This window comes from Lepidochelys kempii, chromosome 3, assembly GCF_965140285.1.
Source record: "Lepidochelys kempii isolate rLepKem1 chromosome 3, rLepKem1.hap1, whole genome shotgun sequence".
Lineage (NCBI taxonomy): Eukaryota > Metazoa > Chordata > Testudines > Cheloniidae > Lepidochelys > Lepidochelys kempii.
The window spans coordinates 169223937-169239645 of record NC_136382.1 but is presented as its reverse complement, the minus strand read 5'-3'; the positions used below and the strand labels follow the sequence as shown (position 1 = coordinate 169239645).

General features: G+C 41.1%; 1 protein-coding gene across 5 annotated transcripts in view; it reads left to right on the top strand.

The window, feature by feature from the left end:
* HHAT (hedgehog acyltransferase) overlaps positions 1-15709 on the top strand; it is a 334535-nt gene that overhangs the window by 79855 nt on the left and 238971 nt on the right. For all 5 annotated transcript variants that reach the window (XM_073338997.2, XM_073338993.2, XM_073338994.1 and 2 more), the window contains one exon: positions 11923-11958. In XM_073338997.2, the coding sequence (XP_073195098.1) occupies positions 11923-11958 (36 nt within the window). The remainder of the gene's footprint in view (positions 1-11922; positions 11959-15709) is intronic.

Below are 15709 nucleotides of genomic sequence, written 5' to 3'. Positions count from 1 at the left end.
CAACCTGAAGCAAATACTCACCAGCAACCACACACCACACAACAGAACCACTAACCAGTAACCTATCCTTGCAACAAAGCCCGTTGCCAACTGTGCCCACATATCTATTCAGGGGACACCATCATAGGGCCTAATCACATCAGCCACACTATCAGAGGCTTGTTCACCTGCACATCTACTAATGTGATACATGCCATCATGTGCAAGCAATGCCCCTCTGCCATGTACATTGGTCAAACTGGACAGTCTCTACGTAAAAGAATAAATGGACACAAATCAGATGTCAAGAATTATAACTTTCAAAAACCAGTCGGAGAACACTTCAATCTCTTTGGTCACTTGATTACAGACCTAAAAGTTGCAATTCTTCAAAAAAAAAAGTCAAAAACAGACTCCAACGAGAGTCTGCTGAATTGGAATTAATTTGAAAACTGGATACAATTAACTTAGGCTTGAATAAAGACTGGTAGTGGATGGGTCATTACACAAAGTAAAACTATTTCCCCATGTTTATTCCCTCCCCCACCCCCCACTGTTCCTCAGACGTTCTTGTCAACTGCTGGAAATGGCCCATCTTGATTATCACTACAAAAGGTTCATCCCCCCCATCCCCCCGCTCTCCTGCTGGTTGTAGCTCACCTTAAGTGATCACTCTGGTTACAGTGTGTATGGTAAAAAGAAGAGGAGTATTTGTGGCACCTTAGAGACTAACCAATTTATTTGAGCATAAACTTTCGTGAGCTACAGCTCACTTCATCGGATGATAAATTGGTTAGTCTCCAAGGTGCCACAAGTACTCCTTTTCTTTTTGCGAATACAGACTAACACGGCTGCTACTCTGAAACCTGTCAGTATAAGGCGTTATCTGCAAAAATGCATGACAGACAAGTATGTAAACTTGTAGTATAAAACTCATTACTTGAGCCAGTTTTCTGTCTACTCTTCTGCCACCTCCAGCAGTGACTAAATCTTGCTGAGAGATTTTTGTCTGGGAAGTTTAGCTGATCCCTCTTCCTTTGCAGGAGGAGATTGGTAACGATTTTGCACTCAAAATAATTAAAAACTTCCTCTTCATCAAAATGACAATATAAAATCATTTAATCACATATGGTGCAGCTAATGATTTTGCACTCAAAATAATTAAAATCTTCCTCTTCATCAAAATGACAATATAAAATTCCTTAATCACATATGGTGCAGCTAATCGGATAACTCGTCCTGGTATTTTAGTTTTAAAAATATAAATCACATCTGTTGACCCAATCACAAATGAAAATGCCTGCATCAAAATGACTACTTAGTTACTGAGCTACATCTCCCAGAATACCACATGCCTAGAGTCAGGAGGTTTGCCATTGACTTCAGTTGAGGACAGTGTTTCACCCAGGGTTCCCACCACCTTGCTATTAAAAGCCTCAGCTTCTGTCTGTGACTCCATTTCAGAGAATGCTTATCTGCAAGGAGAAAAGTCGGGGTGAATTGCAGTGTTCCGGCACTGAACTCAGTGGAACTACTCGCATGTGTAAAGTTAAGCACGTGCATCAAAGTTTGCAGCATGGGGGCCTAAAGAATCATACAGCACTGAATAGCATTTTTCAGAGCAGTGAACTCTAGGAATCAGGAATACCTGAAAATTTCATAATTTAATAAACAAGAAATTTTGGTTGCTCTGTGGACATGGAAAACCAAAAGAGAACTTTATTGTGGGAGAAAGCTTTCTAATATTGAACACAGACTGAACTGAATGATGGCATTTTAAATCACTCAGGGAAGAAATAGAATGGGAATTCTAAATAGAAGAGTTTACCAGGAAACTGAAGTGCTTAAACTCCAGTAAATCCTTGAGCATGTGTCAGGGAATATGATAAGGTTGTCCTTATGTTTTCAAAGTCCTGTTTATTATGACCATAACAAGAAATTGCTTGATAAGGACATGAGATAAAAGTTTTGGGCAATCTTTGTTTTTCTTTCCCCTATGGTTACATTTACTACTTTGAGAAGAAAAGAAGGCAGCCAGTACCAGAGTTTGCTGCATTGCAGATGCCTTAAGCGTTGGGATCACCACTTGCAGAGAAAAGAGACACTCCACTGAAGCTAGAGATCTAGGCTCAAGCTGACTTTTAAGATCCTGATGTTTAGAAGTACAGTGAATTCCCTGAAGCAGGAGTTTTCTCACCTTGTCAAATCATGTTTTCTTTCATTTTAAATATTTGTGGTAAAGTCTGAAAAATTTCTCTTCTGACTAGGACAAAAGAACTTTTGTTGTATTACTTATACAGGCCCCTTTGTGCTAGGCTCTGTATAAAGGTATAACAATGGGATGGTCCTGCTGCCCCTGAAAATGATATTAGAACAGCATGATAAGCATAACAGATCAGCTGTGATTTTTTTTTCTATACTACAGATTCTGTAATCAAAGATTGATGAGCTAGATCTTAAAATCCATACTCAGGCAACATTCAGTGGGAGTTTTGCCTGAGTAAAGACTGTATAAAAAGTAGAAGCTCTAATAGGTCCCAAGCCTGTGCTGTGATCTGCCAGCACAGCTCCCTGTGAGGAGTTCCGTTGACTTCTGTGTTCTTAGTAAAGATTGGATTTGTAAAGACTGAATACATAATTCCTGTATTTAGATAAATGCTTGTTGAGGATTACTGTGTGCGTTCAGATTCACATGAATTTATCTGCATCATCTGATGCCTCACCAGTTTTAACCAGTGACTCGAAACACATTTTTCAGAGCTACTTTTTATTGTAAAGACTGCCAGCAAATAGTATACTATCTTAGCTTTATAATTATGCTGGTTTATTTGGCTTTTATATTATATATTTTATGATGTAATCATCATTGTTATACTGTGCAAATGCCTTAGCAGAGATGGCAGGTGCATTATAAATAATTTGTTTTATTTATTATTTGGGAATACCCATGCCATATGTCACCAGACAGATGAGATCTGCAGTGAAGTTGTAGGTCTCACATTTGAATCCCTGTTGCACATCTTGGGGGGGGGGGGGGGGAGAACCTCTCTCTAATTTCATACAGGTAATAGGCAAAAGTCCCTTTAAAATTCTAGGTTTCTGAGAATTATATTTAATAACGATAAAATAAATTGGCGAAGTTTATTTACATTATTTACTTTGAATATATTCCCCTCCCACCCCCGGAGTGCCCGCTCCACCGGTGTTTTTTCTAATCCATTCATTAGGACACTAAACAGACAACAACGAATTCCGTATCCCGGTTTATTATATGCTTATCTCACAGTCATCTATTTCTGCAGACAAGCCCCTAAATTATATGTTCCCAACTGACATTGCACACTTTTAGAATTCTGTAATTATTCATGTTTTGGACACTTTCATTCTTCAGGGATTACCAATTAGAAGATTGCCACAGGCAGCATTGCAAGGGAAATTAGCAAAACCAGAAGAAGCAAGAAAAAGCACTCTAGAAGTGATAAATCCATCTCTCAGTCAAGGAATTTTTCTCTTGTTTGTGCTGCCTGTTGGGCATCACTGCCGCAAGACACTCCCTGAGAAAGAGAAGAGAAACAATCTATTACAAGCAGTGTCTTACTGAGAACAGCTATAGTTCAATAAACTTCAGGTGCCAATGCACATTATTCTGTGTGGAGAGGCTCTTAGTCAGCAACTCAGCTGGCAGAATGCCAGATTTAGTCTCAAAAACACGTTCTGTTTATGGAAATGTACCATCGCTGGTTGTGCGGCTGTTGCCTTTCTGTTAAACTGAAGCTGATTCCTCTGAGTCTAGGTGAATTAGTTAGGATTTCTAGTGTGCAAGAAGAGCGGCATTGTTTTACCCACATTTACAATGGAGGGGTGGGGTGGGAGAATCAGCTACTGAAATGTCATGAATGGGATGGGGGGTGAAGTTGCTAGGAAAAGCAGAATGCACAGAAGGGGAGAAAAATACTGATATGTTACATGCTAACTAATCAGCTGGCCAAATTCACCACTGCCATAAGTGGTAACTAGCTCCATTGAATTAAATGGAGTTGTGCCTGATTACATGAGGACTAAGGTTGCTCTAGTAAAACATGGGATAATGTTACATTTGAAATCTGTTCCTCTCTGTAGAATTTACAACTTTCCATTTAACGCTTATGGGGCAGAGGCTGCACTACTGTTAAGGTCTAGTGGGAGACTCCTGGCTAAAATACCACACAACTCCATGGAAGTGTATTCCCTAACACATGTTATATACTGCAGTTTCCTACCTGCCAACACTTTCTGCTAATTTTGAGCCCTCTTTACAAATGACAACTCAACCACCCACCCCTATTTGTTTTTAAATTGCACCAAAAATTAAAATCATGACATGCTCCTCTGCATGCAAAGGGCTGCCTGTGGTTTTGTTGTCAGTGTACAGAAGCTGCTGGAAAATGGTTCATAAGACGCGCACCAAACTAGCTCAGACAAGCAAAAAATGTCTGCTTTTGAAAAAAGCCTGTTGAAATTTGTTTGAGAAGTCAAGTGCACAATCCTAACTCTTAGGACAGAATCTACATCGTTACTGAATGTACAGTTTATCATTCAGAGGTAATACTATTACAGGAATTGGCGATTCTTGAACACTTTCTCGAAAGTATTCAACATGTACATGGTACTCATTAACATAAGGGGAAAGTATGCCCTTCCCCCGTATCTTTATTTTCCAGACATATGGCCTAATATTGAGATGTGCTGAGCATCTGCAATTCCTGTTAAGGTCAGTGAGAGTTTTGGATACTTTGCCAGTCTCAGGTCACGTCCACGTTTATTGTAATCTCAGTACAAGAAAATGAGCAGTCTTCTGTTTTTTCATATTTCCCTCATACAGCACATTATAGTGGGGCAGACTGAGAGTAGGTTTGAGTAAGAACCACTTTTCAGACTGCAGTTCCATGGAGACCTTATGATTCATTTGTTCCGCCATTTGAGCAGAGAAATAGATTTTTCACATTTTAGAATGAGAAGATCAAGCATCTGCCCTCTGCCTCATCACCTGAGGATGTTCAGTGGCATTAACAACAAAAGCTATCAAGAAGTGCTCAAGGCCATCAGAAGTGTCAGAACCCAGACCATGCACATGAGCAGATGGTATGAGACAGCTCACTCACGATGAAAGTAACCATTTCTCATCCATGAGACTATAGTCGGTCTGATCTAACTTCCACCCGTGTAACGCTATTGCTGTCACTGGAGTTACTCCCTGTTTTTACACGGGGGTAAGTGAGAAGAGTCAGGCGATGCTTCTTTGTTTATCTTTGTGGGACATATTCAGTCCATGGAAAAGATTTGCATAATGATTGTATTTGTTCTGATTATAATAGACATCTTTGTTGAAGACTATGGTTGGCCAAACGCTTCCCAGATGTGCTATGCTTGCACCTCGTTTTGATTTTGTTTCCAGGAATAGCATCTAGCTCATCAGTCGTAGGGAGAAATTGAGTGAAAATGATTATTTAGTGATCCTTCTTTCACAGCAAATTGAAGTAGTTTCTCAACAAGAGAGAGTGTGTTTTGAAAAATGTAGCATAAGAATCCAGGGTCTGTTGATGTGAGTAATGCAGTCATCCTGCTAAAGGATATGTTATTGAACTTTAGTTTATTATTCTAACAGTTTGAAATTGGGCCTGTCAGAATTGGCATGATCCAGAGTGATGCTCAGCACCCCCAGGTTCCATTGCCTAGAGCTGCAGTGACTGAGAACCCAATTCTCTGAAAGTCAGTGGTGCTCATCATCTCCCAATATTTCTCTGTGAGATTGGGTTCTCAGCCTCGTACAGTGGAGTCCTGGTCTCTGACTGGGGTTCCTATCACTACAGTAATACAAATAATGAACAGTCTAGAACTGTAACACATTGTAGTAGGAAAACAAAAAAGTAGGGTCAGATCCTCTGCTGGCGTAAATCAGCATAATTCCCCTGAAGTCAACAGAGCTATATTGATTTACACTAGATGAGGATTTGGCCTATAATAAGCAAATATAATTCAACAGGTAAGATGCACAGTATTTTAGTGAAAGGCAAGTTACACAAGTACTGAATCAAACTGGGTATGCTTTCAAAATAAAAAAAAAGTCTAGAAGGTATTTCGGTACACGAAATAGAACTGTCAAAAGTAAGTTCAAAGCATCCATGCACAATAGAGGCTCACTGCTGACTGCACCATAAATGGAAACTTAATCCCTGTTTTGCACGTGTTTGGTTTTTAGATATGTAGAATTGGCAGCATGGCTTTTTCACTAAATGTGCTAATGCTTCCGTTTTGAGGGTTAGCTTCCTATATAAGTGCATTCCTACTTTTCCCCGTTTCTTCTGCATATGAAGATCTTATTTAACTATGTGCTGAATGCACATTTGTAGGCATAGGCATCTTAATGTTGTGCAGCTTTAGCTTTCAAAGCAGAAATTAATTTTTTAATTTTTAAAATGTCTTGAAGATAGAAATACATATTTGCAGATAATTAGAGATTTCAAGGATTACATTTTGCTAACTGTTTTAAAGTTCTTGTCAGTGTTGCACAAACTGGCTGCTGGTCAGTTCTAAGTTTTAGTTTATTGTACTACCAAGAGAGAGCCTAGACTGTTAAGGTTTATAACTATAATAATTTATTGCAATAGAGCAGTAGATAGAACTTGTTTATTAAAACAGCATTAAAACTGTATGGAATGTGCTTTGTACCTGCTGTTCCTCATATATATTGCATTAAATATATTAAGATGAAATCAGATCATCTTCAGTGAACCAGATGACTATGAAATGGAAACAACCACATCTCCATTTGTCATTTCTTCCACTGGTGGGGCAAGATTGTGAAGCATTCGAAGGAGGTCTGTAATCCTTTATGGGATTCACACCCATAACTCTTCTAAAAATCAAAAGAATATACCATGGTACTGAATACAAGTAGCATAGTAACATTGAGCATTGTACAGAATATTATATAGAGGACAATATTAGAGTGTTCATCTTACTGTGGGAATTTTTCTTATTGTTTAATTAAAACCTTTCTTTCAAAAGCTCATTTCTGGTGTGTTGTGTTCTGTGTACATGATCCAAAATACAGTGGCAATGCTGGGGTCATGTAACTGGGACATACTCTGGAAGTGTCAAGAATCCCAATGGAAACTTCAAAAAATTCTGACAAAAACATGGCAGTGAAGGGGTTTGTGATGGGGTGTACAAACTCCACACTGGGCCCAAAGGGATTAAAGGACAATACTGAGCCCCCACATAGCCTCGTCCCTCCAGACCTGCCGAGTGCACTCTAGCTGGAGAGGAAGCTTAAGAGGAAGTAACTCAGCTTAGAAGGGAAAGGCTGGGGAGGAAGACAGACTGCCTGCTGAGCCTGGTTGGGGCTGAAGGTTTAGTTGTCTTTTCTTTTCCTTTCCTATCCTATATTGGACTTGGAGATGGAGGGTAGGAAGTGACCCAGGAAGGCAACTCCAAAGCACTCCAGAGTGCCGACACTGGCTCTCCTAGGGCCCTGGGTTGGAGCCCAATGGAGTGGGAAGGCCCAGGCTCCCCTACTGACTGCCCTTGTTGCAGGAGGGGGCATAAGCTTCATTTCTACCGCACTCTCCCTCTAGTAAGGAGAGGGCAAGGATGTTAAAAACCCTGAGCTGAAGCTAAGCCCCATACAAGGGTTAGGAACTGGACTGACTTTCCTGGTGGAAGGCATGATACTGAAAACTGGATGCACACTCGGCCACTTAGCCCTCTGAGGTCTCTATTAGAGGATTAAATGAAGTTTATAGCAACTTATGTAACAGCTGTCAACAGGCTGTGGGTGTGGTTCTCTCAGGATGGAAACAATCATTACATTGTCATATATGGTGGCTTGCAGTGCATCCAGGTTGTGCACAATGGGGTTAGTGTTACATATGGTATCATGTCTGATTGCTAGATTCAAGTAGTGTTGAACAAGGATGATATAATATCATTAATTCAGTGCAGTATGATTACGTATACTCTCCTTGTGATTTACAGAAGTTACCTCACTTTTGCCAAATATCAAACTGAAGTGCTGTTATATAGTCCTCTTATTTTCCTCTTTTTCCCATTTAATTTGTGGGCATTGACAAGTAATTACATAAACTGTATGTGTTTCCCTTGCTCTTTTATTGTGAAGTCAGGTTGGTTTGTTTCAGATGTGAACCAGGCAAACATACGTAGTATTTTAAAAATACATGAACAGCAAATGTACCATAGTACCATAGATCTTTGTCGTAAGCCGGCCTCCCCAAATCCCAGCTCTTCAGGCTTTTGGGTGTGCAGAGCCTTGCTCTCCGTTTTCTTATGTGCTCAAAAATGAACCAGGCACATTTTCAGACAGTGCCCGGATTCTGATCTTACACAGTGGTATAATTCCACTTACTGCGGTAGAGTTGCTCCTGCTTTTCACTGGTGTGAATTCAGACTCTGCTGTAGTCCGTGGAATTATGCTAGTGTAATAAGATCAAAATTAAGGTTACAAAGGCCTGTGGGTCTATGCTGATTTACACCAGTTGAGATTCTGACTTCTTTTTCTCCCTTTCCAATTTTTGTAATAAATACTGTCTTCCTGTGCTTTCATTTTTCATTTTAACTTTGCAACTATTTTATAAAACCTGTAAACTCTCTCAACAGGAGAGAGGTTATACAAAACAAAGTTGAGTTGTGTCTGTTCTATGTCTTTTAAACACCATACATGTTGTTGTTGTGAAAAGTGTTGCCTTGAGACTATTGGAAGCTAAAAGTCCTCCAGTTTATCCATAGAATAGGTACAACACAGGTCAACAGCAGTCTTCCCGCCTCCATGCCTTAACCTTGTTCTGGATGGGATGCTTCTAGGAGCATGAGGACAGTTCAGTCTCCATGTCTGTTCCTGTCCTTGTCTTCTGTCTTGAGACTTCCAATGTGGGGACTATTCAGGGTCAAAAGTGGTGGCCATTTTATGATGCATATCTCTATCCACTTGAAACTAGACTGACATTGCAGCTTTTTTCACATAGGACACCTAAGAGCTATCAGATGATAGCCTGGGTTGGTAATAACTGAAACTGTTGTTTTTGAATTGGTGACCTCATGTTGAGAGATGTGGTTATCCTATTACCATTCTCCGGAGCCATAGAGTGCTCTTCTCACCCCTGAACTCCAATACAGATACTTAGTTTTTACTCCTAGCCACAAAGTCTTTCAGAAAAATTAAATATGCATTGTGTGCACCATTTAAAATGGAAGAATATAACTGCATAAGACTATTACAATTTTAGAGAAGTGTGGAAGGCAAATCTTGATGTGTGTCGAAACAGGAAGAATTTGGAAATGTCCCAGTATGCTCTTCTTGTTACTTTACGAAGTAAAAGGTGGGGAGTCCTTTCAGGAGAAGGCGGTGTGTATGGGTATATAAAACTGAAGATGCTCATGCTCAAGTCTTTGGTAGAAACTCCAAGAATAGTATTGCTAACAGCTGTTACGTGGGGGAATGGGAGTTTGGTTTTTTTCATTGAATCAATGGGAAGTAATTCCATTTTCTGTTAAATTCTATACTTTTTGAAAGCTTGATATGTATCTCTGTCAGGATGATACTGATAACAGCATCATTGATTTCCCTGGCTGAATCATCTATTCAGTGGGTCATGTCAAGCATTAGTTATATTTAAAAAAAAGTTTACATGTTGTTCTCAGCTAGAGTGAGCAGTTGTTTTGAATTAGGTAGCGCAGCAAAAGTTAATTGCTTACAAAAGGCTTTCAATTATTTTATGGCAAATAATTTAAGCCTTTCTAGTTAGGGTATGTTAAAAGCCCTGTGGCATAGCTGTGGTTGGCCCAGGTCATCTGACTTGAGCTTGTGGGGCTCAGGCTGCAGGACAAAAAAATGCTGAGTAGATATGCAGGCTTGGGCTGTAGCCCAAGCTCTGGGACCTTTGATCCTCACTGGGTCCCCAGACCTCAGGCTCCAACCCGAGTCCAAACACAACCGTTTTTCAGCCCCAGAGCCCAAGCCCCGATGGCCCAAGTCAGCTAACCTGGGCCAGTTTTGGGGTTTTTATCCCTGTGTAGACATACCCTTCATCTCAAACTAAGTTCCTTACCAGAAATAAGCCTTTATATGTAATGTTGTCCTTTTTGATCTAGGTGGCTAGTCAAAGTTCGGGGCCTTGTAGTTTGTTCCAGCTTGGAGTAGAAATTGATGATGCAGTTGGGTATTTTCTTTGATGAAATCTTGTGTATTTACAAAGAATCTACAAAGTCCTGTTTCTCCAGGAGAAACCAAGAACAAAAGGAGCTGTTTCTTATCTGACAGATCCAAGCTCCTTTCAGCCTGTGTCCCTGAACAGACCTCTCTCTGGGCTTTTGGCTAGGGTCACACCACGCTTATAGGCAGCTGTTGCTTGGCTTTCTTGCTCTGCTTCAGTCTGTCTGTCTCTTGTCCTCCCTCCCAGTTTGTCTTTTTCGCCCATAGACATGCCACCCACCTGGTTAGAACAATACCTATGGAACCCATTGCCCACACGGTGCTGATTTCTGGACAGGTTCTGTTAGGCCTTGTTTTAGATGTGGCCCCTTAACTGTCTCTTACAACTATATTAAAATGAGAAAGGATGTATTTATGCATCAATGTCGATAGGTTTTAACTCCGCTCATAACAAGGTTTAACCCAGCTCGTAAACAATATTTGTATAGCTGTGCCATTATTTACATCCAGCTGGTCTGGGAATGTATTGCAGGTCTCCTACTTTCCTTAGAAAAGTATACGCAGATACCAAGTAGATTTGCAAAATTCAGATGACTAGTTTTCCTGCAATTTTATTGATTTGTCAACTACAGTTCATGGGCTGGATGCTCCAGATTTGGCTGAGGGGTATTTTGGAGCAAATCCAGAAGAGGGGAACAAAGATGGCTTTAAGCCACCATTGTATGTCTAAACATCTCTGCCCAGGTCCACACACTTGGGTTAGCAGGGCTCGTGGTAGTGCTCTAAAAATAGCTGGGTAGACAGTGCTTTGAAACTGTGGCTTGTGCTGGAGCTTGGACTCTGAGGTCCCTCCGCCTCCCTGAGTGGCAAAGTTTACACAGTTATTTTTAGCAATATAGCATGAACCTGAGTCTGTCTACCCGGGCTGGGAGGCTTGCTTCCGGGGCTATGAAAACGTACCCCCTCAGTCCTGGGGTCTCCAGGCACTGCTCTTGTCTCTGGTGCTGATCTAACTTGTACTGACTGCCGGTAGTCCATAGGGTTATTTTACCAGCTGGATGTCAGATGGATACAGGGCATCCCCTCCAGGTGTACTTTTCCCAGGCACATGCCCTATAAGTCAGGCTGCGGGTAAGGGGAGTGGCACAGGGGCTGCTATAGATTATTCTACATCATCTATATAAGATGCGAGGGAATCACCATGGCTGATTGTGCTGTTTTAGTGCAGCTTTGTTGGAATGGCACAAAGCAGCCTTAGAGAAGGAGGAGGAGAGTAGTTGCTTTATGTAGCAATTCAGGTAAAAGGATCTGCCTTTATCTACAGCTCTTTACTGCATGAAGCGCACAGACCTACTAGTTATGAAAAGGGTAAGAGAAAAATTAATGTCAACACCAGGACTCAGATTTATAGCCTCCATGAACTTATACCATCCTGCGTGGCCCTGCCTTATTGAACAGACATCAGGTCATGGAAATTCTCAAACTTGACTATACCTGAATTCAAGTCTTTCCTCTAGATGATTATCTGACATTTAATGTATGTTGTTGCATAAATCACATGAAATTGTACGTTCTACTTCTTTGATCTATCTTAGGCATTGCCGTTCATAGTATGTAGAAGTAATTTTATTGTAGTTAATTACATTTATTTGATTATGTTGAGGTTGAGTGTTTCTAGGATACTCATCGCTGTTGTATCTGAGCACTTAAAATACATTGTATTGTTTTTCTTACAGAAGTTTCGATGTTGGACTGCATCATTTTCTTATCAGGTAAGCTAATGATATCATTAAAGGGCAGCAGAACTCCAGTGAGCAGCAGGGTTTCTTGTTTTAGGCAGTGCTGCTAGTGCCGCCTATTTTTAAAGCTATATGACAATTTTCCTTACATCAGACCTTGTTTTCGGTTACTTATAACTTTGCCAGACTGTAAGTGTTCAGCCTGAAATTTTCCATGTTGGGTGTCTGCTTCAGGGTGCCTTTTGAAAATCTCAGTAAAAATGGTTCAGCCATTTCTGAGAATGAGATAAGACGACAATACGTGCATTGTTTTGCCATGTTAAAAACGTTCTTATAATTATTTAATTGAAAAGACCCAGGGTGTCTATGCTTTGGTGTAAGGATTTGAAACTTCACAGGGGATTGGCTTTTTGGCAGGGATGTGCCTTTTGTTGTCCCCGTGAAAACCCTGCCTTAGTCAATGCATAAGACAGACTTTGTTCAGGCAATGAATCAGGGTTAGATAGAGAAGGAGGCTGTTGTCCATAGGACCCAGATTTGTTTGTTGCAGAAGTTGGAAGGAGTGTAGCGAATGATGCAGGGAATTGCAGGAAGAGAAAAGGGGGTCTCATGGTTAAGACAGTTGACTTCTGTCCCTGCCTCTGCCAGAGAGTTCCTGTGTGATGCTGGACAAGTCCCTTAAACCAAACTTGTAATAGGTGGCCACTAATTGTCTTCGTGTGTTCTTCATTTTCTGGGTGTCCACCTTGAAACCATGGAGGTCTGATTTACAGAAATGTTAAGCACTCAGAGCTGCAACTGAAATGAATTGGAGCTGTGCCTTTGACATATGAAGTGCTATATAATGCTAAACACTCTGAAAAATCCGATCCTAGGGTCCCAAATGGGGCACCCAAAATCAGTTGACACTTCCTTTTATATCTGTGCCTCAGTTCCCCCTGTGTAAAGTGAGGTCCATACCATTATCTCACATAATTCATGAATGTGACAATAAATTAATTCATGTTTGTGAAGCATTCAAATACTATGATGATGAACACCATAGAAAAGCCCATGAAGAAATTAATAATTTGGGGTTCAGAGCAGCGTTTGAATAGTCTGCGGTAAATAATACATGGGGCCAAATGTTGAAAGTTGAGGAGAAACAGAATTATTGAACAGCTGCTTAGTAAGCACCATCCATCACTGAATGAGATGTGAGTCCTGTGGAAACAACAGTATGTGAACATGTAATTAAAGTCTTTTATCATCAGACATTCTCACAAGGGCTCTGAATTAACGCGGCACAGACAACCTTAATTCTGGCATGTCCTAACTCTTGAGTGCTTGACTTTGCAACCTTAATGTTGTTCTTAATGTAGATGTAACGGTTTTGGATGTAACGGTTGTTCTCTTCACTGAAGCCAGATGGCTAAAATCACTAAACAAGTCTGCATTTTTAGTACACAGTTAAAGTTTTGAGACTATTGTACATTGTGATGACACTATAAATTCTACAAATGTATTTATGCGTACACTCCTACCAGCATTGCCATTTCTACTGATCATTTGATAGTTATTTTTCACAAAAATATGTCACAGGTGTAAAGAGGATTGTCTCCTTAGACTATGAACAATGGGATCTCCTGAGAATACAAATAATCTCATAAGTGAGACTTTTTTCAGAGTAGCAGCCGTGTTAGTCTGTATTCGCAAAAAGAAAAGGAGTACTTGTGGCACCTTAGGGACTAACCAATTTATTTGAGCATAAGCTTTTGTGAGCTACAGCTCACTTCATCGGATGCATAAAAGTGGAAAATGCAGTGAGGATGTTTTTATACACACAGACCATGAAAAAATGGGTGTTTATCACTTCAAAAGGTTTTCTCCCCCCACCCCACTCTCTTGCTGTTAATAGCTTATCTAAAGTGATCACTCTCCTTACAATGTGTATGATAATCAAGGTGGGTCATTTCCAGCACAAATCCAGAGTTTAACAAGAACGTCTGAGGAACGGGGGGGGGGGGGGGGGGGAGAGTGGGGGAGGTAGGAAAAAACAAGGGGAAATAGGTTACCTTGCATAATGACTTAGCCACTCCCAGTCTCTATTCAAGCCTAAGTTAATTGTATCCAATTTGCAAATGAATTCCAATTCAGTAGTCTCTCGCTGGACTCTGATTTTGAAGTTTTTCTGTTGTAATATCGCAACTTTCATGTCTGTAATCGCGTGACCAGAGAGATTGAGGTGTTCTCCGATTGGTTTATGAATGTTATAATTCTTGACATCTGATTTGTGTCCATTTATTCTTTTACGTAGAGACTGTCCAGTTTGACCAATGTACATGGCAGAGGGGCATTGCTTGCACATGATGGCATATATCACATTGGTAGATGTGCAGGTGAACGAGCCTCCGATAGTGTGGCTGATGTTATTAGGCGCTGTGATGGTGTCCCCTGAATAGATATGTGGGCACAGTTGGCAACGGGCTTTGTTGCAAGGATAGGTTCCTGGGTTAGTGGTTCTGTGTGTGGTATGGTGGTTGCTGTTGAGTATTTGCTTCAGGTTGGGGGGCTGTCTGTAGGCAAGGACTGGCCTGTCTCCCAAGATTTGTGAGAGTGATGGGTTGTCCTTCAGGATAGGTTGTAGATCCTTGATAATGCGTTGGAGAGGTTTAGCTGGGGGCTGAAGGTGACGGCTAGTGGCGTTCTGTTATTTTCTTTGTTGGGCCTGTCCTGTAGTAGGTGACTTCTGGGTACTCTTTTGGCTTTGTCAATCTGTTTCTTCGCTTCAGCAGGTGGGTATTGTAGTTGTAAGAATGCTTGATAGAGATCTTGTAGGTGTTTGTCTCTGTCTGAGGGGTTGGAGCAAATGTGGTTGTATTGTAGAGCTTGGCTGTAGACAATGGATCATGTGGTGTGGTCTGGGTGAAAGCTGGAGGCATGTAGGTAGGAATAGTGGTCAGTAGGTTTCCGGTATAGGGTGGTGTTTATGTGACCATCGTTTATTAGCACCGTAGTGTCCAGGAAGTGGATCATTTGTGTGGACTGGTCCAGGCTGAGGTTGATGGTGGGATGGAAATTGTTGAAATCATGGTGGAATTCCTCAAGGGCTTCTTTTCCATGGGTCCAGATGATGATGATGTCATCAATATAGCACAAGTAGAGTAGGGGTATTAGGGGACGAGAGCTGAGGAAGCGTTGTTCTAAGTCAGCCATAAAAATGTTGGCATACTGTGGGGCCATGCAGGTACCCATAGCAGTACTGCTGATTTGAAGGTATACATTGTCTCCAAATGTGAAATAGTTATGGGTGAGGACAAAGTCACAAAGTTCAGCCACCAGGTTTGCCGTGACATTATCGGGGATAGTGTTCCTGACGGCTTGTAGTCCATCTTTGTGTGGAATGTTGGTTTAGAGGGCTTCTACATCCATAGTGGCCAGGATGGTGTTTTCAGGAAGATCACCGATGGATTGTAGTTTCCTCAGGAAGTCAGTGGTGTCTCGAAGATAGTTGGGAGTGCTGGTAGCGTAGGGCCTGAGGAGGGAGTCTACATAGCCAGACAATCCTGCTGTCAGGATGCCAATGCCTTAGATGATGGGGTACCCAGGATTTCCAAGTTTATGGATCTTGGGTAGTAGATAGAATATCCTAGGTCGGGATTCCAGGGGTGTGTCTGTGCGGATTTGATCTTGTGGTTTTTCCGGGAGTTTCTTGAGCAAATGCTGTAGTTTCTTTTGGTAACCCTCAGTGGGATCAGAGGGTAATGGCTTGTAGAAAGTGGTGTTGGAGAGCTGCCAAGAGTGA